Here is a 26,509-nt window from a genome sequence, read left to right as displayed (position 1 = left end):
CTCTCTGGCCGGCCTCAGGGGCAAGCCAGGGCACACATGCTCCTCACAAGCAGGGTCTAGGCCTTCCACAGCTCTCCTGTTGGTGTCAGTGGTCCTCCAACCTAACAAGGGGGCTTGTTTCCCCTGTGTATAACCCCACGACTCAGGTGCCCAATCTGTGGCTCTCACCGCTCACTTCCCAGGGCAGGTCTCCACTTGTGCAATCTCTGAGTCCCCTCCCAGGGGTCCCTCCCTGATCCCTCTTCTTCCCTTCCTACCCGATTACATGTGAATCTTTCTTACGGTCTTGGTTGTACAGGAGTCTTTCTGCCAGTTTCCAGTTGGTTTTCAATGAGAATTGTTCCACAGTTAGATGTATTCTGGATGTGTACATAGGGGGAGGCGAGTCCCACATCGTCCTACTGGGCCATCTTGATCAATCCTCCATATTACTCTTCTTTAATAAGAATTACTAAACTCAAACTAGGTATTTTTTTTGCCTGCTGAACGTTGAGACTTACAGCTACTCTCATGCAAGTGTTAAAAGTAGTGTTGGAGATACAGTAGTATCAAACTAAGCCTTTTTTAGAAAGATTGAAAGGAAATTGAAAAAATTAGTAAACTTCATTATATAATTCAATGGTATTTAGTGTCATGCTTGTGTACCATGTAAAACTGTTTCAAATACTAAACCATGGTCTCAAACCCACAAGAGGGAAACAGTGAGATCTTCTACTAAGTAATAAAAACTGTACACAGAGTAACACATGCACTCTGGTGATACTAAGCATGAGGCTTATCTTTAAAAGTACAAGACCCCAGCATTCAGATAAGCTACGCCCAGATCTCTCTTCTAAGAATGACAAGAATACCGCTGGGGGAAAGGGACAGAGAAATAAGTCATCAATTCAAACCTAAGGAACACAAGAAATGACCCTGTCCATAGTTTATCAAAATCATTATTTGATTAAACAGATGAGATTAGTGTAGGCAGACTGACAGAGGCAAGCTAAGTGTTAGGGAAGGTAAAAAGGAGGTTGGATACTTATTTTCTATTTTTAAAAGAAATCAATGAAAATAATGAATAGCACTTGAAAGTCAAAAGGCACCGAGGAGAATCTAAACTTCAATTAGGAATGAGAAACGCTCTACACAGGGAAGCAGCCGCATAGCACAGGGGGATCAGCTCCGTACTTTGTGACCACCTAGAGGGGTGGGACAGGGAGGGTGGGAGGGAGACACAAGAGGGAGGGGATATGGGGATATATGTATGTGTATAGCTCTTTCACTTTGTTATACAGCAGAAACTAACACACTGTTGTAAAGCAATTATACTCCAGTAAAGATGTTAAAAATAGAGACAATTATAAAAAAAAGAAAAAAAAGGTAATATTTGATAAGCTTTTTCTACCAGCAACCATGTAACCCTTGTTAAAGAAATAAAAAGCTCTAAAAACTTAAGAACAGTATGTAGCACTTACTGGTAATGAACCCAGGATGGTCCAAGAGTTTTCTTGAATTGAGCGAGTCCTACAATATCAATATAAATGAGCTCAACAATTCTGTCTCCTACAGTTGGGCAGCCAGATCGGTTTCCTACAACCTTCTTCATTATTCTAGAGAAAGGACAGAAGAGAGGAAAAAAAAAGAAACAAAAACAATTTACTGCAAGGTACTGCACTTAGCAACTTTAATAGGTAAATAAACATCCCAAGAATCCTTATCAGGGAGGATGGCATGGCCCTTCCCAATCAGCTGCCTATCCAAATTCTGCCCACTCATCACATCCATCCAAAGCCTCAATTCTGACTCTTGCAAAAGCAAATGGTTGTATACAAACACAGCCTTGGAAACCAAGGGAGATCTGGGTCTCAATCTGTCTCCATTTAATTTGCTGGTCAAGAAGATTAGGGAGGTCTTTAAGTACTGGTGACAGGGCCAGATGTGTTTTATTTAAAAGAGATAATTGTAGAAGCAACATGAAGCAGTGGTTCCCAAACATGCCTGCACATTAGAATCACCTGGGGCTCTTTTCCAACTTCCCAAGCCCAGACCATATCCCAGACTAATTAAATCACACTCCACTGTCTAGCAGCTGTGAGATCTTAGAAAGTTACTTAACTTCTCTGAATCTTTCCTCATTAAAAAAAACAAACAAACAAACAAACACACACACAAAACAGGATTGGATACAGAGAAGATGGTAGGACAGCAACCTCTCAGGAATTCTTCAGGTAGTTAAATTCGGTATTCAGTGGAAAGTACCTATGTATACTAGATACTCAGTACCTATTAGTTTCTCCCAAAGAGACTGTTCTTATCATACAGCCCTTACTGACCTCCTAAATGTCTTCCATTTCTAGCCTCTACAATATAAACTTCTTTCTGTACTGTCCTGTACTGTTTGCAGATTTCTTTTATGTCTAATTTTTCCCTCTGACTAGACTATATTACAGAACTGGCACTATGGTTTATACTTTTTCATTATCCGTCCTTCCATCCACCCACCCATACAAACCCACCCATCCATCCAAACCCACCCTTGCACTCAGAGCCAACATGCTTGATCGTACATCAATATCACATGGGTGGGGCAAATAAGTGCTACCCATACTGCCATTCACCCAGAAATCAGTCATCATTGGTCTTTGTATCCCTGCTCACACCCTGTAACAGTCCTTCACCAGATTATGGACACCCTACTCCAAAGGGCAAGAGTCATCAATAGGCCTCTGCCCTAGAGCTCCGTACTGACTCTGCTCCAGGCACCCTCTTCTCCACTGGGTTTCTGAAAGAGGTAGGTTCCATATAACCAATTTCTTCCCAAGGATTTGAAAATTTTTTCTGTAAAGGCCCAGGTAGTAAACACTTGCATCTCTGCAGGCCACACATTCTCCGTCACAGCTATTCAGCTCTGCTCTTGGAGAAGGAAAGCAGCCATGGGTGTGGCTTTGGGCCCATGATACTTGATTAACAAAAAACGCAGAGGACCACATTCCGCCTGCTCAGCCATCGTCGCTGACTCCTGGTCCTCCCTGTATTCAGTGGTTCCCAAACCTGCCTGCACTTTGGAATCACCTGGAAGCATCAACAGATACTTATGCCTGAGTCCTACCCCCATAGGTTGTCATTTAGTGAGTCTGGGATATGGTCTGGGCTTAGGGAGCCTAAAAAGATCCCCAGGTGATTCTAATGTGCAGGCATGTTTGGGAACCACTGCTCCATGTTGCTTCCACAAGTATCTACTCAAATAAAACACATCTGGCCCTGTCACCAGGGCTTAAAGACCTCCCTAATCTTCTTGACCAGCAAATTAAGTCTCTGCCTGGTAGATCCCTAATATGCCTTTTCGGAGCTCCCTGGGGAGCGCCTATCCCCAGAGCTCCCATTGTACTCCATTTCTTCACCCCCCACTCATTCATTCATCCCTTCACTCATTTGTTCAGTAAATAGTTATGGGCACCCACTGTGTGCCAGGCACTGTTCTAGGTGCTCAATACACAGTGGTGAGCAAAATTCACAGATTCTGCCCTCCCTGTGCTGAGCATCCTCACCTCAATTAGAACTAATCACACTGCAATTAGTGTCAATATTGTGCAACGTATTAGTGGTAATTATCAAAAGGCTGGCATCTCCTTGGCCACACACTGGTCATCTGTGTATGTCCCATACCAAGAAGCAGCCCACAGAGAGCACTGAAGGAATGAACGCTCAATGTACGAAGGCACCCACTTCATACGTTGTGCTCCCCATTGTGTTTTAAAAGAAGCAGGAGGAAGGCAACAGGAGGCAGCTGTTAAAGGGACAAAAGTGGTGAAGGGCTCAGAAGACCTCAGGTTTATCGAGTTCTGAAAGGAGCACTGTGGTTCAGTGGTCAAGAGCACAGGCTTTGAGGTCAGACAGACAGAGGGCTCAAATCCTGGCTCTTCCACGTACTCTCCATGGGACTTTGAGGAAATCTTTTTTGGTTTGAATTTCAGTTTCCTCATCTTTAAAATGCAGAAAGCAACAGTGCCTACTTCCAGGTTTGCACTAAGGACTAAATAACATAAAACATGTAAAACACTTAGTAACTGGTGCACGGGAAGCGCTCAACAAGTGTTAGCTTTTTTTTTTTTTTTAATATTTATTTATTTTGGCTGCTGCGGGTCTTAGTTGCAGCACACAGGATCTTCGTTGAAGCATGCAGGATCCTTAGTTGCGGCATGCAGACTCTTAGTTGCGGCATGCATGCGGGTTCTAGTTCCCCGACCAGGGATCGAAGCCGGGTCCCCTGCGTTGGAAGCGTGGAATCTTACCCACTGGACCACCAGGGAAAACCCCCAAATGTTAGCTCTTAATAGGTATCATCAGTGTTATGGTTGTCATAACTGTTGATACTACCACTGTAACTAAAGCCCGGCTCATGGTTTCAGCGTATGGAAATCATTTAACTAAAGAGAGCTGACATTATTTTACGGATATTACTGCTTTCATCCCAATACTGCATCTAATCCGATGTGGACCTCAGACTTAACACAAGTGACCTCTCTGGGCATCAATGTTTTAGACAATAAAGTAGGAGCAGGGTGAGACATATATTGTCTTAACACCTCTTCCATTTCTAGAATGTTCCTTCAAGCCATTTCTCTTGGAACAGTTGACATATTGCTAGACGTTAACTTGGCTGTTGGGTAGAGAGTCTCCATGGGCAGTTATCCAAAAAGGAGGGAAGGGGCTCTAAGCATTTCTGTTTAGCCAGTCGTGTCAATCTAAAAGGGATTAAGAGAGGGCTTGAGCTAGAAGCACATTTCAGTGAAACCAAAAAACCCAGGCAGAGTTGAAAGTGGGCTAACTGAAATAGGATTGGATCAGGGCTTTCAAGAAACTCATTCTATCCAAATTAAATTGCAAACAGGAACCTGCCCCGTTTGAAGATTTAGAAAGCTTGCTGTTGAGTAGGGAAGGGTATGAGTTTCAGCAAGAGACAGGGAATTAGGAAAGTCAATAATGTTTCCTGCTGCAGATGCTGGAAGCACCTGTAACAGCAAAGAATAAGCTCCTTAGTTTGAATTTTCTGGCATTCATTTATCAAGCCTCTGGAGCCTGCAGCTACAATGAAAACATATTAGCCTTTTCACAGTGTATGTATTTAGCTTCTGAAAATAATCTTCTTATCTGCTGTTTCGTGAATTATCACTTTCATTTTCCTCCACAAGAAGTTACACACCAATAGAGGGCTTTAAGAGTTTACAATTTCTTTTTTGTATTCTGATTTTAAAATTGAAAAATAATCTCCTTACTCCTTGAGCTCCGCCAGTGAAGCTGAAATCCTAATGTCATGGCCCAGTAAGTACAGAGATGTAATTAAATCACTCCACTGAACTAATTCACCAAGAGGGCCACCACTGAAAGCTGTCTCTGCAATCTTAAATCCAGATTCCTTAGTCAGGAGGCCCAGGTGAACAAGGACCTGAAAAAAAAAAAAAAAAAAAAAAAAAGAAGAGGCACATACTGATTCCCGTCGGACAAAGTACAAACTCCACAGTAACCTACCAAAAAGCCACCACCAATTCCAAAGTCAAGTTTACGTTCTAATGAAATCTCAACATGGGGTAAACAATTTTTCTAGAAGGTACAGAGAAAGGAAGGAAATGATTTTTCATTGTTGTTTTAGAGAAATAAAGTCATTACTGCATTTGGTATGGCTATGAGTGTGAGGTAGGGACAGATAATCCTGCTTTCCAAAAGTGGGGTACATTTGGAAAATCGGAATTAAAGGAGAATCAAGTAGGACAATAAAATATCTTTTAACTATATTGGGCTTTTCTTCCACAGCTGGAATATCCTTAAGCTTTTAACACGGAAAATTTCAAACACTAACAAAAGCAGACATGACAATATAGTCAATTCCACTGTACTCAACAATTATTGACTTCAACAATGATTAACTCCTGACAAGTCTTATTTAATGTACATCCCTCTCCCAACCCCTCTAGCTTATCTTGAAGCAAATCCTAGACAGCCCATCCTTTCATCTGTAAATAGTTCAGTTGGAATTTCTAAAAGAAACAAACTTTCACTTAAAAAACATAACCGTAACATCACCCCAATGCCCCTAACATAGCTATTAAATCCTTAGTATCATCCAATATCCAGCTAGTCTATACACTTGCTCAATTGTCACTTACTTTTTTCAAGAGCAGTTAGTTGAGTCAGAAGTCAAATAAAGTGCACAAATTGTAATGTCTCTTCCATCTCTTCTTTAACCTACAGTGGTGCCCGATTATCCTTTTTTGGGGGGATAGAGGCTTGTAATTTATTTGTCAAAGAAATTGGGTTGTATTTCCAATAGAGTCTCTCACACTCTAGATTTTGCTGACTGTGTAACAGATTCTTCTGTCCCTTGTGTTTACGGTAAATTAGTAATCAGATCTGCAGCCATGATCAAATTTGTATTTGATTTTTGGGGCAATACTACTTCACAGGTGGTGCCGTGTACTTCCAGTGGTGAGAACAAAATCTGGGTGTTTGTTTTGTGATGTTAGCAGCTACTGATGATCACTAACTAGATGCAATAATCCATTAGGGGTTGCAAATGGTGATATTCTATCATTCCTTCTGCATTTATTAGCTGTAATACTTCTATGAAGAGAAACTACCCCTCACGAAGGACAGCTTACATAGAAAAAACCTGGTAAATACTTGATTCTTTCCTTTTACTTAACAGTTTTCAAAATAACTAATTTGTTCTTTAGCATACTCCAATGATGACCAATGAGGATTTTAAATATATATATATCATGATAAAATCATGAATATAAGTATATTTGATGTGTTTCAATAACTGCAGTTATTATTCTTACTGATTACCAAATTGTGCCATCTCGGGCAACGGGGGACTATTAAAGTTGGCTTCTAAGTTCTTTGACAAAATCCTAGTAGTCTTGGATAGTTTCTTTGCTCTCTGACACGACAAGGCGTTCCAAGCTCATCTTGTACAACGTCTGTCTCAGGCCTTAATCAGCCATTTTTCCAAGAACCTTTTAGACCATTTAGTGAAAATGGTACTTAAAGGTCAAAGTCTGGTGCCTAGCATACTCTAGATGATCACTGTTTATAGGCCTTTTCAGTGGACATAGCTAGAAAATTTATTTTTCCTCAAGGATAAAAATAATCATGAGTTCACACTGGTTTTTCCAATTCAAACCCAGGATTACAGCAGCTTTATCCATTTTTATAACATTATCCATTTCACATCTGTTATTTCCTCTCTCCCACATTGAAAATTCCACTTCTCTGGGACACTAACATAATTGCTAATTTGCTTTATTCCAATACACATAATGGATTCGGAAGGAGAATATCAACACCACCACCTCTTACAGGATTAGAAAAATTGTTTTAAGATATTTTTGCAGTTTTTTTTTATCATTTGTGATATCCCATCAGAAACGTTCAAAGTACTGTGCTCTGAAGTCACTAAGAATAGCCCTTCTCTGTGTGCTTAGAGTAAAAGTGGACACGTGGTCAGTTCATTTGCTTTATTTTGTCCTTATGATTTTTTTTTTGTAATTAAATTGTTTTGCACTTAAGTAAAATGATTCCAGTGTCAAATCTACAAAGCAAGATATATTCAGAGAAGTCTAGTTTCTATACTTCTTGCCTCTACACTACCCCGACTCCCCTTATTAGACCTTCTTTTGTGATAAAACATACATAACATAAGCTTTACCATTTTAACCATTTTTAAGTGTACAGTTCAGTGGCATTAAATACATTCACATTGTCGTGCAACCATTACCACCATCCATCTCCTTTATTTTTAATTGCATGCTTTGCTCTTCCATTTAAAAAATCTGAGCAAGAAGCATATATGTATATCATATATACACTATATATGTGTATATATGTGTGTGTATATGTATATATCTATAGGTACACATGTAGGTGTAGATACAGATATATAGATAAATTCCTTCTTCCTTTTAAAAATAATGTTCACTATTCTCCACCTACCATGTCTTCACGTAACAATATATCCTGGCGATAACTGCAGAGGATTATACAGAAATTACTCTTTCTTTTCATAGCTCACCTGGATCTATGAGCACATACTCTTTCCTGGAGGACTATTTGATGCCAGGATGTCTGGTCCTGCTGTCTCATAAACTCAAGGGATCTAAGCAAAACTGACTCATTAAACTGTGACTTGGGGTTCTGCAAGTGTATCTGGATTTTTGCCCCAAAGGTACCAAATTAGTCAAATTAGGAATACCAAACTCATTTTTCATTTATTTTTAGATATGGGAACAGACTGTTTACTTTTCTCGTTCATTCTTCGTCAGAACAGTTCATCTAAAGTCATGGCCACTTGATGTATAACTAATAGGGTATAAGATCTTCATGCTCAGGGATATTACAGAGGTTTCCCAAGCATCTCCTCATGAACTTCAAAACAAATTGGCTCAAGTTTAACTTATAGTATCTCTCTCTCAGGAACATAAGCAGAAGCACCACCAAACAGAACAGCAATGAAACTCACCAGTTAGTTGCCCAAATCCCAGAGCTGACAAATACCAAGAATATGAAATTGTCATGATGATGTAAACAGGAAGTTCTTCAAGATTGTATTCGGGTAAAGAAGAGAGAATTAAATTTCCTGATGCCACTGAGACAGAGTCAGAGGGTTCATAACAAAATCTTACAGGCAGACGTTCTGCCTGGCTTCCCCCAAGAAAACATGTGTGCCAGTTCCTGCTAAGTATAATTATTGTAACTGGGGAAAAGGACAGCCCCAAAAATGGCTGTACAAGAAGAGACTGCACAGATTCACCCTGAGGGAATATCATTTGAGACATGACATTTCTCTTAGTCTTGTCTCCACGAAAATCAAATTTTCAAGAAAACTGGCATCCAACTGAAGTGAATTAATCAGAAACTCACTTTCTTCCGCTTTCTCTTTTCAAGATTCTGCTTCTCTGCCAGGGACTTGATTGCCTGGATCCACGCATCAGCCATTCGCCGTATCCGTAGTCTCATCCATCGGAATTCTTCATGCTTTTTCATCATACTGTAGAGAATATTAAAATCCGTACGAATTTCTGCCTAGAAACAGAAATTTAATAAAAATGAGTAGAAGATAAGAAGTCCAAAAGCATAATGGTTTTCATGATGTGACATTTGAAAACTTGAAAGAGAGAGTCCATTAAACACAGGGCTTCAAAAGTCCGGTCTGCTGAACAGCTTTGCTTGAAGGTCCCAGGACTGCAAACTGAGGCAAAGGCCTCTTGACTGCTGCTCTGCTATAAGGGACATCATTAAAAAATCAGAAGTGGAGAAAGGCAGCACAGACTTGAAAAGCCCTGAGCTACGTCAAAAATGCATATTTTACAGTGAATGTGCTTGATACACCTTGAAATTCTCTGCACCCGAATTTACTGGCCCCTTGATCTACTGCAGGGTAGCAGACTCCTGGGAAAACTGAAGTCAATTCTTAACAGGCTACCTGCCATTGTGTGGGCTGCCAAAAAGCCTCATTCTGTCCACAAAGTTAAGTAGGGAAATAAATGCTCATCCTCTAGTTTTGTCCCAATCCAAACAAACAAAAGTTTATTATTTTCTAAGGAATTTAAAAGCCAGGAATACCATTTTCCTATAGTAACTGAATAAAATTTCAAATTCAAGCCAAAAGGGCTTCCCTGGTGGTGCAGTGGTTAAGAATCCGCCTGCCAATGCAGGGGACACGGGTTCGAGCCCAGGTCCGGGAAGATCCCACATGCCGCGGAGCAACTAAGCCTGTGCGCCACAACTACTGAGCCTGTGCTCTAGAGCCCGCGAGCCACAGCTACTGAAGCCCGCGTGCCTAGAGCCCGTGCTCTGCAACAAGAGAAGCCACCGCAATGAGAAGCCCGCGCACCGCAACGAAGAGTAGCCCCCGCTCGTTGCAACTAGAGAAAGCCCGCGTGCAGCAACAAAGACCCAACAAAGACCCAACACAGCCAAAAATTAAAAAAAAAAAAATTCAAGCCAAAATAGCTTAAAAGTCAGGAAGACTATTTTTCTAAGATAGCTGGATGCAGCCAGCAATTGAAATAACAGAGAAAAATAATAACACTAGTATTTTTTTCATATAACATCTAAATAAAACATTCACTAAATCCATCTTTCAGCAGTTACCATAGTTCATTCTAACACTCATCTGACCATGTCCTTGACTCAACAGTTTCCCAAGAATCCCACGGTCTAAGCAAGGCTAAGCAAACTCTGGCTCTTGGACCAAATCCCCCTCGCTGCCTGTTTTTCTATGTAAAGTTTTATCAGAACACAGTCACGCCCACTCATTTACACACTGCCTAGGGCTGCCCCGTGCCACAGGTCAGAAAGATGAAAATATTTACTACCTGGCCTGTCACAGAAAAAAATTAGCTGATCCCTGGGGTGAAGAATAAAGACTTGAGCTTTTAATACAAAGCTTTTCACAGTCCCTACCTACCTTTCCCATTTCGTCTTCATTCCAGCTCATCCAAACCCCTATGGCCTTGTCCCACTGAACCAGGCTCTACTCCCTGAAAATGCCAGGCTCTTGTACAGGCACCTTTCCCCCTGCCATCAGAGACATCTTTCTCTCCTTGACCTGGTATATATAACCTCATTCATCGCTTTAAATTCAACTCCAAGGTCGTCATCTCTTTATATGCTCTCCTGACCCATGCAGACTGAGATCGCCACTTCTTTATTAATTTCCATGGGCCTATGTTTCAGTGTTGACACAGTCATTATTTACAACCATCACCCTCATTATTAAATCACTGGGCGCCTCCACGTCTGGCACCAGGTCTTATTCGTATCAGTAGCCTATCACGTAGGAACCCTCAGAGAACTGCTCAATAAATAAACATATGCTAACTGGTTGACTGATTTGGTCACTCAGACTTCCACAGGGCTGGGGACAGAAGTTCTTCGGTTTACCATTATTTCAGATTACAGCTGGCAGAAGACTCCACATGTATCACTTGGCATCATACTCAAATCACAAGCCTAGTAAGAGGTTTCCAAAATCACTTACCAATGAATTACGATCAGCTTCTTCGTAGGGATTTTTTGCTCTCCAAGGTAAATGAGGACACCAATTTTCAACCTGAAAAATAGAAATCGGAGACACTAAGTATGCTGGTGCATCTGTAAATGAATTAATGTCTGTGCAAAGCTCCAAGCACAGTTCCTGGTACACAGGAAGTGGGTTAAGTGGGTTATTACTATTATCGGTCAGACTCCCACACTTTTAGCTAGCAATCCAGAGGCAGGGCCCCTCTCAGATGAAACAATAATCAGCCAAGGTCCCAAGGAGCGTATCATGACACTTCACATCTGTCCTTCAAAGACTTCACAGTGACTGATTCCTTAATCATTTAATCCTTGAACCTCTACACAGAAGGAGAGGGGGGGTCTTACAGCAGAAAGTTAAAAGACTTGAACACTGCTGCCAGGGAATGGGAATGCAAAGGTGCCTCTGTACTATTTCGCAAGAGGACAGGAATGACTTGTTATCTGCTGTGGTGTGGTGGGCAAGGAAACATCAAGGCATCTGAGCCACAGAACTCCATCATGTATCTCCAAATTAGGAATGCAACTGAGAGTTTAAGGCTAACTGATCAACGCTTCCCCTCATTTTCTGGCTGTTCACTTCACACTAACTCAAGGAACAGGGTGATAAAACCTATTGGAAAGAGAGATGAAAGAAAAAAAAAATCCCTCAGCAATCTTGTGAGAGCCATTCTGGAAGATGGACTGTTCTGTCAATGCACCGGAGTTTAGAGAGCTGGGGGAGGAGGAAAAAGAAAGGGGAAGTGCCAGATTTTACAAGAATGACTTCGACAAAGGTTACCAAAGAAAATTAGGCAAATTCACTTTCTAGTAAATGAAAAATGCACTGAGCGATACTGATGTCTGACCTCTTTGCCAAAACTGGCCATATAATTCCAAGATAGCATGTCACCCATTTATTAATATATGAGGTTATTAAAGATGGCTAATAAACAGGTGCTAAAAATAATGTTTCTGTGGCCAGGTGGACCTATAAAAATGAAGAGTGCAAGAGGGCGGGGGGCATCCTTGGAGGGTCACGGGGGAGGCAGGGATGTGTGTGAGGTCAGAGCTCCTGGGTCAGCAATGCACAGTCACACAAGCTGGTTGGCTCTCCAGCTCCGGGTGAGTTTTCAAAGAAACGAAGCAGTTTCACTACTCTAGAAATCTCTCTTAAAGCAAGGTGATTTTGACTAGGACCCGAAATAATTGGGCAATCTGCATAAAGCCCTCTGCCACTGCAAATGATCTGAAAGTAACAAGCAGAGGGCAAACGCTTGGGGGAGGGTGGAATTCCAGGATAGGAAAAGTACACAATATTCTCTTTTCTTTTTGTGGAGTGAAATCAGACTTGACCATATTTGTGAATGACTTCAGAGACTCAAAAGGACTCCTCATAAGAAAAGTTGCAGTGGTTTTGACTCACAAAAAAAAAGAAAATACTAACTTGCCTGGAATGCCTATGTCTAAATACTGAGCCCTTATACAGCAATATCACCATGAAAGGCAAAATCACCAAGGAAAAGCACTCTATTAATACAAATGAGAAAAGTGAGGGAGAACCAGCAGAAAAGAAGCCTCCAAGGGGATGAAGCCTCGGCTGGTCCCAGCAGCACTGCACACATGTGTGCCTTGTGTTCTCAGGCCGGACTGAATGATTTAATTCAAATTAAATTTTTGTAAATGGACTCACTAAGACAGTGCTTGAAAGCATATATGTAACATGAAGGCTTCAAATGGATCGTAGACCTGACTGTGAGACCTTCCACTGCACAGAAAAATGCATGAGGATGAGAAAGCAGGGTATAGATCTGTAGTCAACCCCACACTAAATAAATAACAAAATGTACAGAGCAGCACGTCAGGATAAAACATGTCCTCATGAAGAGCATGATAGGGAAAGATGAAACACGACTATGAATAAAGAAAATCAACCAAAGGGAGAGACATTAGTGAGGTCAGATAAAGGAGAGTACATTCACTCCTCTGCCCTTAGAAGAATCTTCTGAAATGTACTCTCATGAAAATACAGTCCAAGGTGATCTTCTAAAATACGACTTCCCGACAGAATACTCAAGACTTTAATTCGTCTTTGAAACTGATCTTTATCTCAGTTCTTCTTACGTTAAGTCACTGGATAATACTGGGCAAGATTTCAAGGGCATCCCTGAAAGAATGGGAAATGGAGTCTGCCTATTTTAGCTTTTAGCAAGAAATCTTACCATTACATATTCACTCATAATGGAGGAAAAACCAATTCTGAACATCTTGACACAGGGGTACAGTGGGTTCTTAGGGTGGCTGTTTTTGTACACAGTGATAGGATAACTGGTTAACAAAATAATTCAATTATACATAAACCAATTACTCCACAGGGAGAGGGGGGAAAAACAAAAAACAAACACATTTCTTTCTGAAACCTCGGAGGATTACCAGGATTGGAAGAAAGCCAGCACCGGCAATACTTCCACGTACTGAAACAAACAGCCCTCAAATGAGCAACATTTTCCTAAATAAGAACATCATTAATAACACTCAGGGAAAATCTTGCTCAGGGCCAATAATTCAACCTCCTCGTCCCTAACTGTTTTGTCTGATCTACCTTGGCTCCTTCAGTGAGTCTAACCACCCAGCACAGCATCCTACCAAGAAAGCTGGACCCCAGAATGAGCCCACTGTCTTCCTGATCTGGAAGCTCCTCTATTTCAACTCATTCTTACCATCTCTTTTCCTGGCTCTCAGAACCCTAGTGTCCTATGTCTGCCTGTGGTCATCTTCCTTCATCTACTGCCTTGGCTATGCTTTTTTCCAGCTGTGACCTTGGTGCTCTCCTTGGGACAGGATCTGTGGCACTGGACCCTCCCACTGTCTACCCTGACCCCTACCCGACTCCTGCAAGCTGGCAAGTCCTCCATCAAGCCCTCTGCCAGGGAAGGGACTGGACAGCCTTAAAAGAGTCCACAAATCACCACAGTAAGTCTAAAAATTGAAAACCGTCTGAGTTCACGGCAACACGCACACAACAATCGATAGAGGAACAGAGCCATGACTCTATTAACCTTCGATCTGAAGGCAAAACTTCTACAGGAACTAATCTTTTTAGTGCACTAGACTCAGGCTACAAAATGAAGAGGCAGCAGAAACAGAAAAGACCAGCCAGGCTAGACCTTTGGAACATTAAGGCATCTTCCACAGAGAGGGCACAATGAATCACTTTTCTTGAGCAAGGAGATCTAAAATTAACCAATTTTATTTTTGACATTCCTCCTCCCAATGATTTAAACTTCTTTGATCTGAGAAGGTTTTGCAGCTTCATCACATACAGTGTGAATCAAAGCAAAGTTCCTAAACAGACCTCAGGTAGGTCATACTTACTTTCAAGTTCCGTAGGATGGACAATTCATTACATTTAAGAAAAAAGAAACTGCTTATAGAGATTCCTACAGCTCGAGTTGGAATTTAAAGGGGGAAAAGAAGTAATAAAATTATAGCAAAAATGAGTAGGAGATTTAACGTATTTATGTGTGTACTTTGGTGTAACTGGCCTAACTCTCTGTAGTAATGTTCTGTTCTTTTGAAAGAATAATAATCAGACTCCGTTATGGCCTCTTCTCTCATGCTTAATGTGAAAGGTTTTGCTTTAATGGATCACTGACATATAGAATTTCATGCTGTTTTTTTCCTAGAGTCAGTGCAATCAAAACTAAATGAGCAAAATGCATAAGAAAAGTCTGAGGTTATCTCTGGATACTGGTGTCATGGGTGCTTTGCATTTTCTTCTTTATGTGAATCTTCATATTATGACTTTTTTTTTTAACAATGAACATTTCTTAATCAAATAAGTTTTAAAGGCATTACATTATATAAGCATACAGTCATTTACTGAAGGTTTACAGTTCAGAGAAAAAAACAAATGAACTTGACTGCATCCCATCATTTAATCCCCTGAAGTGCCCTATGACGTGGGTTCCATTGCCAGGTTACAAGTGAGGAAAGCAAGGCTTAAAGGGGCCGAGAACTTGCCGAGGTCCACTCACTAGTGAGAAGCAGGGCTGTGTGATGACTGAGATCTGTCGGCTCCTGGACCAGGACACGTCGGAGCCACCTTAAGGGCCAAGCTCAGTGAAGCGCAAGGATACGAGAGCTGCTCAATGTGGAATCCACCAAAATGAATTCTATGCCCAGCTCCACAAACAACTAGGGGGATAGCCTTAAACCATTTGACTTTCAAGTTTTCTCATCTACAAAATGAAGGTGCTGGCTTGGGTGACCTCTTAATAATTCTATTAGCTATAAGATCTGAAAAAGATGGTTGGACATCCTCCTGTCAGGCTAGTTGGTTGCATACCAAAAGGATACCATTGACTATATCTACTCATTTGATCCACTGATGATATACACATATATACATCCACACATATTTGTTGCACTGATGACATATCAAATGTAGTCACTCATTAAGGGGCATGCTTTTAAAAAAGACTTCTTTACCCCACTCCCCTCCCCTCCCTGGCCTACTCCCCTGTCTAAAGTTTTGAACAGGAAATGCACATGGTAAAGGATGTCCACACATGTGAATGGTTCTGCTATCTGGGCTCATCCTCTCCATCAAACACCTGAGATGATGAATATTTGGGCCAAATTGCTTATTAGGAAAGGTTGTGCCTGTGGGGTGGGTAGGAGACGAAGAAGAAAGGCGACACTATGCCAGGAGCCAAGCGCTAGGAAAAGCGCTTCACACACATCATGTCCTTCGGTCTCCACATAATCCTCTGGGCAAGGCTCATTGTGACAGATGAAGACAGAGGTGCAGGGCAGCCCCACAGCTGGGGACGGAAGTGCTGTCTGTCCTGCCCAGGGCCGTACACTTGGCAGAGAAGCCAGACGTGTGGCTCCTGCAGTCCCACGAGCACAGTCAGCCTTTGATATTAGAGTATGATTGCCTAGATTTTCTCTACAAAATCCTTCAGAAACGGTTTGCTCTGCTCCTATTGCAGGGCCGTGCTGGAAGGGCCATGAAAGTGACGGTAACTCCCTGCCTGCAGCCCTCGCCCCTGATGTCTCTTCCGCACACAGCAGGGGTGATTGTTTCAAAGCCCAAAGTGGATTACATCCTACACTAACTCAGACCCTTCAGTGGCTTCTCCTCGCCCTCAGGATAAAACCCAGAATTTATCCTCAACCTTACGCTGCCTGCCTCACTACCCCCGTCCCCCAAAGAACTCCCTTCCAAGTCCAAACACACGCCAGGCTCATTCTTACCTCGGGAGGGTCGCCAGGTTTGTGAGGGGAGGGGAAAAGATGCTCAGTTAAATTCGAATTTCAGACAAAGGATGAGTTTTCTTTTTGGTATGTTGCATGCAGTATTTGTCATATAGTCGCAGTTAAAAATTAAATAAAACACTCTTTCGCTGAAATTCATTATCATTGGGCATCTTGTATTTTACCTGGTAACCCCATACCTCAGCGCTTCTGGATCTGCTCTCTACCTGAAACACTCTTCCTTCCAGAGTTCCCATGCCTGCCTGCCTGCCTGCCTCCCTCGCTCCCTCCCTCGCTCCCTCCCTCCCTCCCTGCCACACTATGCCTTCCTTGGCCTGCTTCCCTGGCCACTCTACTTCCTTACTCTTGTTTTTCCTCGGCACACCTACCACATGTGGAAATTATCTGACCCATGTGTTGACTACTATTTGCTGTCCCATCTGAATGTAAGCTCCTTGAGGACAGGAACTTCAGCTGGCCTGCTTCCTCAGCCCCGAGTGGAGGCCCTGGCACACAGCAGGTCCTCAGTCGTTCCTTGTTACACAGTAAACAAAAAAAATCAAAGACATGACTTGAGTACTTAAGATATTCATGATAAGGATACTCTTTTCCATTTAAGTGACACTTATCTATTTTCATTGTTTCATTAGAACCTTTCAAAATACCCTGAGGGAAGCAGGGCAGGCTTTACCTTGACTTCAGTGGGGAGAAACCAGTCTGAAAACTCAAGAGAATGTTCTAGGCCACACAGGTAGGAGTTGGATCCAGATAGGCAATCAGGCCCATGTATTTTCTTTTCTTTTTTCCATGTAAGGCATTTTATTTTAAATATAGCAGTTTGTACATGTCAACCCCAAACTCCCACTCTATCCATGTATTTTCTATAATATGTAATGCTGCCCCCTACCACGGGAGGGGTGGCAGGAATATCACAGACAGTATGGGACTGATCGTGTGCAAGAGAGACCCGAGGGCTGGGGAGATCCGAGACAGGGCTACTCAGGATGTTAGGGAAGGGGCAGGACTTCAAGAGAAATTGCTGTAAGTTTTAAACATACCACAAACCAGTGGGGTTCTAATGACAGGATGTCAGAGTTTCAAAAATCCATCCCAAATCTCTGTGGGACGAGACCTGTCAATTTCCTTTACACAGGAGAGGCAGCAAACGAATTCCTCCATCGTGAATCACATATATAATACAGAGAGATGCTTCTTACATTGCACAGTGTAAGAACCGGCCTCACTGGGTCTGCATCCACGCTGAGGACACAAGAGCCACAGTCACCCCATTTATAAAGGTAGTCACATTCCAGTGACCAAGGACAGAGTTCCTCCTTTGTGGTAATGTGCAATTTTGCCAGAAGCGTAGATCCAGGCAAATAATGCAGAGTGACAATAAGAATAAAAGCTGGGTGAGAAAACTGTGCCTTCCAATATAATTGGCTCATTCCATTCTAATAGTCTAACCTGATCCCCTGCATTGTCTTATAGATAAAATATTAGAGAGCATTATATTAAAATTGTTAATAAGTGCTCAAAATGCCCTTGCTTCATGTCTCAAACTTAATGTTTTTAGCAGATTTTAATGTTACAAATTTTACAATAACGTTTCTTCAAGATTAGAAAGATGATAGCTGGGGAAGTCACCCACTTAGAACAAAGAGACAAAAAAGCTATTGACTATTTTAAAAAATGCTTTAAATAGAGTTATTCATTCAATAAATATGTGTGCCAGGAACTATTATTCCTGTGAACAAAACAGACAAAAAAATCTCTCTGGAGATGACTTTCCACGTACTTGCTCTTAACGTTGGATATTGATGGTCACCCCAGGACCTTTGCACTGAGTTGTTCCCCCTGCCTGTTAAATACTTGTGCCAGACATCTGCACCTCTTACTCTCTCACCTCTAATTTGGTGCTCACATGTCCTCCTCTCATCTGCTCAGTAGGGCATATTCTGAACACGCTGTCTAAAGCTGACACCATCACTCCTCATGAGCATTCATGAGCCCCCTCTCAGTTCCATTTTTCTCCATAGCTCTATTGTAATCTAAAAGGTATTTATTTTACTTTTTGTTGCCTGTCTCCTCCTACAAAACATAACTTTAAGAAATGTTTGTCTTTTTGGGCACTGTCATATATCCCCAGCACCCAGAAAAAACCAATAGCAATGAAATCCCCTGGTACCCAGATGATGGTCTCTGAGTGTCATTTCCCACTAAGAGGAACCAAGGGTACTTAGAGAAAAGGCTGATTCTAGGTCTAGGGCAGAAATTATATAAGATGAACCTGGAAGCTCTTGTCATACCAGACGAGATCAAAACTATTAAAAACTCCTAGGTTATGTCAAGAGGACTCAGAAGACAGTGTGAATTGGCCCCCACTGGTCAAAGAAGGTATAATATGAGAACTAGTAAGAAAATAATTGGAATGGATCAAACATATCAAATATGTTTCAATCAATGAGTTCATAATGATGGTAAAAACCAACAAACATACAAACAAGCAAGCAAACAAACTACTAGTCACCAGTGGAAGATGCTAGGAAATCATCAGAGAACTCAAGACTTCTCTTATGAACTGTTCCGCAGGGTAACCAAATATCAGATGAGGACTCATGTCTCTACACAGGGTATTCCTGATATATTAAAAAGGAATCCCTGATGAACCCAGGCAGTGATTATCAATGGCTGCTAACATCCCCAAAAGAGAGAGAACCAGGCATTTATGTGCCTCTTAATAGACGTATTTAATACCACCCATGGAACAGTTTTGAAAAAAATATTAAGCCTGACTCTGATCAAACCTCAGCTCTACTATCAATTTACAGGAAGTACAAGGGGCAGGGAACCAGGTTATACAACAACACGGGGATATAATCGTCAAAATTCAGAGGACAACAAACTCTTCGAAGGTAAATAAAGTTTCTTCAGTGAAAAATCACAAGAGGAAAAAAATAAGAGATGAAAGGAAACCTAAATTAAAGGGACTTAAGAGACACCAACAATGGTAATTTATGGTCCTTGCTTGAAACTCTGTTCAAATAAATAAACTTTAATTTACAAGAAATGTGAATACTAACCTGATATTTGATGATATTAAGGAATTCTGTAATTTTTTAAATATGGAATGGTATTAGGAGCTATATGTTTTAAAAGAGCCTCTTTTAAAGGTACATAGTGAAACATTCACAGATGATGAGATCTTTGGGATTTGCCTCAAAATAATGAACTGGGAGAGGTGTCAATGAATGAGATTGGCCACGAATTGACAATTATTGAATGTGAGTCATGGGCACATGGGGGTCCCTTACACCCATCTCTTTTACATATGCTTGAAATTTTCCAAATTAAAAACAGTTTAAAACATAAAACTTTACAAATATTTTATTGGTATATAATAGAAATAAATGATCAGAGACAATATTTAAAAGTTTGTAAAAAAAAAAACAAATTGGAGATGACGGCATCAAAGCCCCAGTCTGCCACCTGTATTCCAAGCAGCAAAGAGGTGTTGGTTTGGGGTTTGGCAAATCCTGCCATTTACCCTTAAATTTTTGTTTAAGGTAGAGGTCAGGGTAAGAAATCTCAATCTAAATGTTGTAGTATGTGGGAAAAAAAAAAAGAAATAAAAAGATATAAAAATAAATGTTGTAGTATATGAAACTATGGACAAAGAGGGTGTCACTAAGAGGATGAACTTGGGAGAAGGAAGAGGTTGGGGGAAATTGAGAGATCAATCAGGCTGATGACAAATGCTGTTCTGTAAACTTGGGATTGTTTAAAAAAAACACGATCATAAATCTGTCACCTCCTGTACCGCCAAAAAAATATTATCTCACAGAAAGAGAATTTCCTACGTCAAGGGCTAGACATTTGAAAGGTGTGTGTGGGTATTCTCAGGCAACAGTCTAGTGGCATTTTTAAAGTACTCCCTGACTTGTCCCAAATGTTAGTTATATTTTCTCATTCGGATTTCTTCCTGCAACCTAACAGTCAATTCTTTACTGCTGCCCACTTTGACAAATTAGTTTGTGCAACACCATTTCCAAGATATCTGTAGCAGCCAACACAGCCCATAAATCCAAATCATTGTACTGGTTATTAGGATTTCATTTCATGCTCACATTCACAAACATTTAAGCTTTCAACCTTTGCTGCTGGACATTAATCTTGGCATTAATCAAGGGATTAAGGACGCTGAATTTAAACTCAAGGTTAAGAGCACGCTCAGCCAATATCAGTTTTACAATATTGCCAAGGGCGAACAGAAAGAGGAAGAGACCTTTATGCCTGTTGTTTCTGAAATATAAGAAACAGATTCAAGAGTAAGGCATGAAATTGCTTCTTTTGTTCCTTTATGAGGGAGTCACACACACAGGCAGGCGCGCCCACACACACACATACACACTCACTCAACCAGTCCAAATTGGCATTAGAAGCAACAGCTTGTACACATCCTAAGATCTAGCAATCAATCACTGAGCGATTGGATTATTTCAGAGCAACTATACTTCCAATGGCAACGCAAGTGCTTAAAAAAAACAGTACAAACAAATTAAGAAGTCTGGCAGGGTATGATGGTTGCTAGTTGCTAGAATAATTGTGTAAATAGCAAAAATGTGTGGGCGTCAAATATATCAGCACCATCTATCAACGTAATATCAATAGGGGTAAAGAAATTTATTCTCAATTTTGTAAAAGCTGAGAGCAGTAAAAGGCTCTGCAGAGGGCTAAGTTAATAATACCTGAAACAATGACATTTAGAGTAATTACTTTATAGGGTCTTGTGTCTATAACGGGAGTAGTTAGTTACATGGCTCACAAAAACAGACACAGAAAATGAACTGCTCGATGATCTGGAAATGCAAGGCTGCTTAACGCATCATTCTTTCAACCCTCACCACTTGCAATGGCTAAGTACCTGGTCTCCATGAGTTATATGTTCAGGAGGATTGGCGCTGTTTCTTTTTTTTTGGGGGGGGGGGATAAAGGATCAAAATTATGAGTATTCAAAACTAGCAATGAAGACTGATTAATGGAAACCAGCTAACTTAGAGCCATATTTCAAACACAGGTGGATTTGAGCATAGAACTGAATGCAAAGGCAATGGTGACAAACGACTTCACTTGAGTTCAGCTTTTGTTTGACGTGAAAGGGCAACAGGAATGATCGATGCAGAAGCACTAAGCAACTTAACCTCTCGGAGCCTCTAGGACGCGGCTCTCTACTACTCAGAGCTGGGGAGAGGTTGAAATGACGCCGTGTATTTGAGGTGTCAGGCACACGGTGCAGCTCAGCCATGTTTCATTCTTATTGTCTGCCACTCAACAAGGGCAATGACGAGACTTTTAGCATCACACCCAGTCCCTAATACAGCATCAGACATATGACAAGCATCCGTGGGGATAATGGAAGGGGAAACACTGATGGCTTTACCTCCTGGGATTTCCCATAAAAGGCTGGTAGACTACAAGTTGGTGAAGGTAAAAGCAGAAGTTTATACTCCCATAATTCAGTAGAGTTGGCACACTGAGACAACTGGGGGAAAGAAAAATGCAGGAAGAGCGCTATCTCCTAAGATCGGTCTGAATCTAAATGCCTCAGTTCAACCGGTGACTGACTATACAGGAGACATCTTACTTCATGTCCTCTTTTATATCTGTCAAAGCTCTGCAGTTAAACGTAGATGGAAACAAGAATTGGCTCTTCAGTCAGGATTAAGAAAAGAAAGTCACCAGTACATCCACTGATCAAGTAAACAAATCAAATGAAGATGTCTCTCTCAATCATTTTACCAACTGCAAGAGTAACCTGGCATACGATACAGGTTAAATGAAGTAACAAAAGACATAAAGTTTCAAGAAAGCAAGAGGAAAAAAAAAACCAGACAAAATACATCACCACAAAGCCACAGATGTTGTCCAGGATTTACAGAATACTAGAACACAATTAACTGGCTTTAGGAAACATCTCTAATAATTTCATGTTAGCAACGGCAGAGGGGCACTGCTGTTCCATGCATCCGGTTCACGATTTAACTGTGAACAAGTTGCACATCCTGAGAAAGGAAGTCAAGGGGAACAGCTGAATTTCTATGTTACCAGAGGCCTAGGGATCTAAAATTAAATGAGACTGGTGAATGAGAACCAGAAATTGATTCCAATTCTAAGACAGAATCAAGGTCCCACATAAAATGTCACAGGCTAAGTGACACCCCACAACTGTACTCAAATAATGGCAATATCAAAAACCTATCATGTATAGACACAGAAAACAAACTTATGGTTACCAAAGGGGAAAGGTGAGGGGGAGGAATAAATAAGGAATTTGGGATTAACATATTCATACTACTATATATAAAATAGATAATCAACAAGGACCTACTGTATAGCACAGGGAACTATACTTAATATTTTGTAATAACCTACATGGGAAAAGAATCTGGAAAAGAATATATAACTATATATAATTGAATCATTTCGCTGTACACCTGAAACTAACACAACATTGTAAATCAACTTTACTTCAATAAAAATAAATAAATAACCACTCCCCACAAAGAAGTAAAAAAAACAAAAAAACAAAGAAACCCCCCAAAAACCTATCATAAAAGTGTCAGTTCTACAAATTGAGTATCATTTATTTGCCAGGTTCTACTCTAAGCATGCTCCCATATAGGCTCAGGAATTCTCATGGTAGAATCCTTTAAAAACAAAATTAAAACATGATAAAGGAAGAACCTGAGGCACAAAGAGGGCAACTTTTCCAAGAGCACAGCGTTTAGAAAGCATTAGAAACAGAAGCTGAAGTCAGCTATGAGGCTCTAAGGCAGTACTGCCTATTAAAGTGGCCATGTTGGTTAAATTTTCCTCTCTTATAGGGTCCCTATTAAGATGCTTTGATAAAATGGAAATTTTTTTTAAAAGGCCAGAGTTTCAAGGTAATTTTCAGATTAAAACTTTGAAAAAGAAGTTCCTAGTTCTTTCCCAGGACCCCTTCCTGGCTTAATTACCTGTATCCATGCTTCCTCTTCCATTAGACTTGAAAGATAATGAATGCATAGCATGGTGCCAAGCAAATGAGTCCTCAGTAATTGTTGACAATCAATGAATACAATAGATGTTCAGTAAGTGCTCACTGAACTGAGTTCAGTGGAGCAAAAAGAAAAGTCTGACCATTTGCATAAGAAGAGAGTAGAACAGGCAAATGAAGCACCCTTCCACATCCCGAAAGGAGAAAAAATAGTTAAAGGTTCTGCAATGAAACACCCAGGCTCCAATATTAAGTCTACATGATCCATCACATCTTTATGCAGCCCCATCTATCCCACACTCCTCTCAGTTCACCTCCACCAGAATCTCCCTTTTCTCTCATCTTAACTAGGTCCTTCCTTCCCTGTCGGTAGGGGTAGGGTGGCAGTTTCAAAGGAAGCGAACCAGGTCATATATAATTACAACCCCTCTCCACCTGGACCATTCTCCTACACCTCCCCAGCTCTGGCTTGGGAGATGAAGACCCAGGCTGGAGTGAGCACGTCAAATCCTCTTCCTCTCCCTTCACCTTGGCAGTCCTCCCCGAGATGCTGGAAGGCGTGAAATTAGCTCAGCTTGTCAATCAGGGAGCCCCGTTAGACTCTGGCTAAATTCCATCAAATGGAAATGGGAAGAAAACTTTTGAAAATTGAACTAAATGAGGAACTTTTTCCTCAGGGCAGGAAAGGTGCCTCTAATTGACTTCTCACTAGAGTGAAGGTTCACCCATAGCCCCAGGCCCTACTCCTCTGGAGAAGAAAATGAGGAGGCCGGCCCCAGGCCACCCAAGCTCCAAACACACTCAAATACATGCTACAAAGTCAATTTGCCAGCAGCCTCCTAATGAGGAACATCACACACCCAACTCTCAGAGCTTTTCATTTCCAAGAGGCATTTTAACTGTCATTAACTCTGACGGTTCCCATGATGGCCCTGGGGTGGCCATGGAGCAACCTTGGCAAAAAAAAGTCTGACTGGATCTTACAGAAGAAAGAGAAGTAAGGGTGCAGAAGAGGGACAAACCCCGCAGATTCCAGGGCTACATGCCCTATAGCAATACTGGCTTGGCCTCCATCCCCAAAACTGTCCCTGTCACCTTATACCAGAGAGAAGAGGTACCTGAATCCCACAAGGGAAACTATGGCAAAAACATTTCATTTAGCTTCAAAATGGAGGCATTCTCCTTTCTGCATGGCATCACCAGGGAGCTGTTATTCAACTACTGGTTAAACAGCAAGAGTACCCAAACCAGGGGGCACGAATTAAAAAAAAAAGGCAGTCAAGAGCCTGCCAAGTGCACATCCTCAGAAATTAGCCAGCGTCCGTTTCACAAGCCCCTAGAGCTGCTGCCCCTGCCCATAAGGGGGCTGGGGAGGTGAGGAGCCAGTGAGTTTTCATTTCCCTACTCAGTTCTCTCCCAGTAATTGGCGCTGGAGAAAGTCTTAATCCCACCCTATCCCCACAACCTTTCTAAAGGTGAAATGGAGATCGCTAAAGCATGTAATAAATTCCATGTGGTCTGTAAAATGCCCTGTAGCCCTTAAAAAAAAAAAAGAAAACAAAGCTGCTATTTAAATTCAAGGGTACAAATGAAAATGAAGTTCAGATAAAAAGGGAAAAAAAGGTAAAAGTAAATAATTCAGCCTGTAAGTAAATAGCTAACTCAGCCAATAAGCATATGAAAGTATGCTCAACATCACTAATCATTAAGGAAATGCAAACCACAACCGGAGCGAGATACCCCCTCAAACCCATTCAGATGGCCACTCAAAAAATAATTTAAAAACCCCAGAAAATAACAAGTGCTGGCGAGGATGTGGAGAGGTTAGAACGCTTGTGCACTGTTGGTGGGAATATAAAATGGTGCAGCCGCTGTGGAAAACAGTTTGGTGGTTCCTCAAAAAATTAAAAATATAATTACCATATAATCCAGCAACTCTGCTTCTGGATCTATACCCAAAAGAATTGAAAGCAGAGTCTCAAAGAGTTATGTGTACACCTACGTTCATAACAGCATTATTCACAATAGCTGAAAGGTGGAAGCCATCCAAGTGTCCATTTGACAGATGAATGGGTAACAAAATGTGGTCTATACACACAACGGAACATATTATTAAGCCTTACAAAGGAAGGACCTACTGACACATGTACAACATGGATGAACCTTGAGTACACTATGCGAGGTGAAATCAGTCCATCACAAAAAGACAAATACTCTACGTTTCACTTATAGGAGTACCTGGAGTAGTCAGAGTCAGAGGCAGAAAGCAGAAGGGTGTTTGCCGGGGCTGGGAGAAGGGAGGGAACGTGGAGTTATTGCTTAACGGGAACAGAGTCTCAGGTTGGCAAGATGAAGCATTCTGGAGATGGATGGATGGTGGTGATGGTCGCAGTGTGAATGGACTTAATGCCACTGAACTTTACACTTTATGGTTAAGAAGTTTTACTACGTTTTTTTGTTAGGTGTATTTTACTACCTTTTTTTTTTAATTGGGAAAGAAATTAAATAGTGAACTCAGACTATTTTTCCCTCAAGGGAAAAAAAAAAAAAAGTCACGCTACTTGGGGACAGAGGAGAGTAATGCAGAAGGAAATCATAGGCCCTTCGCGTGAAAACAATACACGTTTTTCAGCCTTTCAAATTCCAGGCTCAGCTACAGAACAGACCGTCCACCCCCACCCCGCAAAGCCACAAGAAGCTCCTCACCTCACTGAGGTAAATAAAAAAAGAGCAGGCAGACCCGTCCACTCCGTATTCTGCGTAGCAGGGATCCGAGCGCCACATATCTTTCATCCACTGAAACAACCAGAGAAGGCGAGAACACTGATGAACACCTGATCTCTGCGGCCAGGCACAGCTGCCCACAGAGAAGCCGAGGGCACGGAGGGGGAGGGGGGTGGCTCAAGCTGTGGCCTGAAGCTCAGGATCCCTGAGCTGAGGTCAGGAGACAGACGCTCAGCTCTTGGACGATCGTGGCTCGAGCTGGGCCTTAGCAGAGGCCTTTGGAGTGGACAGAGGCTGTGAGACACGCCCTGCAGTGCAGCCCGGGAGAAGCAACGGCAAGGGGCGTTTTATCAAGAGCAAGTGCCTAATGAACCCCGGCATCAGGGTCCCCTGCCCGGAGAACCACAGTGTCACAAGCCTCAGCACGGTGCCTGGAAGAGAGCG

The 26,509-nt window shown here is 41.6% G+C and overlaps 1 protein-coding gene across 9 annotated transcripts in view; it reads right to left on the bottom strand.

Moving 5' to 3' along the window:
- MGAT5 (alpha-1,6-mannosylglycoprotein 6-beta-N-acetylglucosaminyltransferase) overlaps window positions 1-26,509 on the bottom strand; it is a 362,899-nt gene that overhangs the window by 132,198 nt on the left and 204,192 nt on the right. For all 9 annotated transcript variants that reach the window (XM_061183287.1, XM_061183259.1, XM_061183249.1 and 6 more), the window contains 5 exons: window positions 26,048-26,137; window positions 11,027-11,098; window positions 8,905-9,066; window positions 5,262-5,431; window positions 1,461-1,595 (listed from right to left, as the gene is read on the bottom strand). In XM_061183287.1, the coding sequence (XP_061039270.1) occupies window positions 1,461-1,595; window positions 5,262-5,431; window positions 8,905-9,066; window positions 11,027-11,098; window positions 26,048-26,137 (629 nt within the window). The remainder of the gene's footprint in view (window positions 1-1,460; window positions 1,596-5,261; window positions 5,432-8,904; window positions 9,067-11,026; window positions 11,099-26,047; window positions 26,138-26,509) is intronic.

The sequence above is a fragment of the Eubalaena glacialis genome, chromosome 1, assembly GCF_028564815.1.
Source record: "Eubalaena glacialis isolate mEubGla1 chromosome 1, mEubGla1.1.hap2.+ XY, whole genome shotgun sequence".
Lineage (NCBI taxonomy): Eukaryota > Metazoa > Chordata > Mammalia > Artiodactyla > Balaenidae > Eubalaena > Eubalaena glacialis.
Note: the sequence above shows the minus strand (reverse complement) of the source record. Positions and strands in the feature narration are given on the sequence as shown.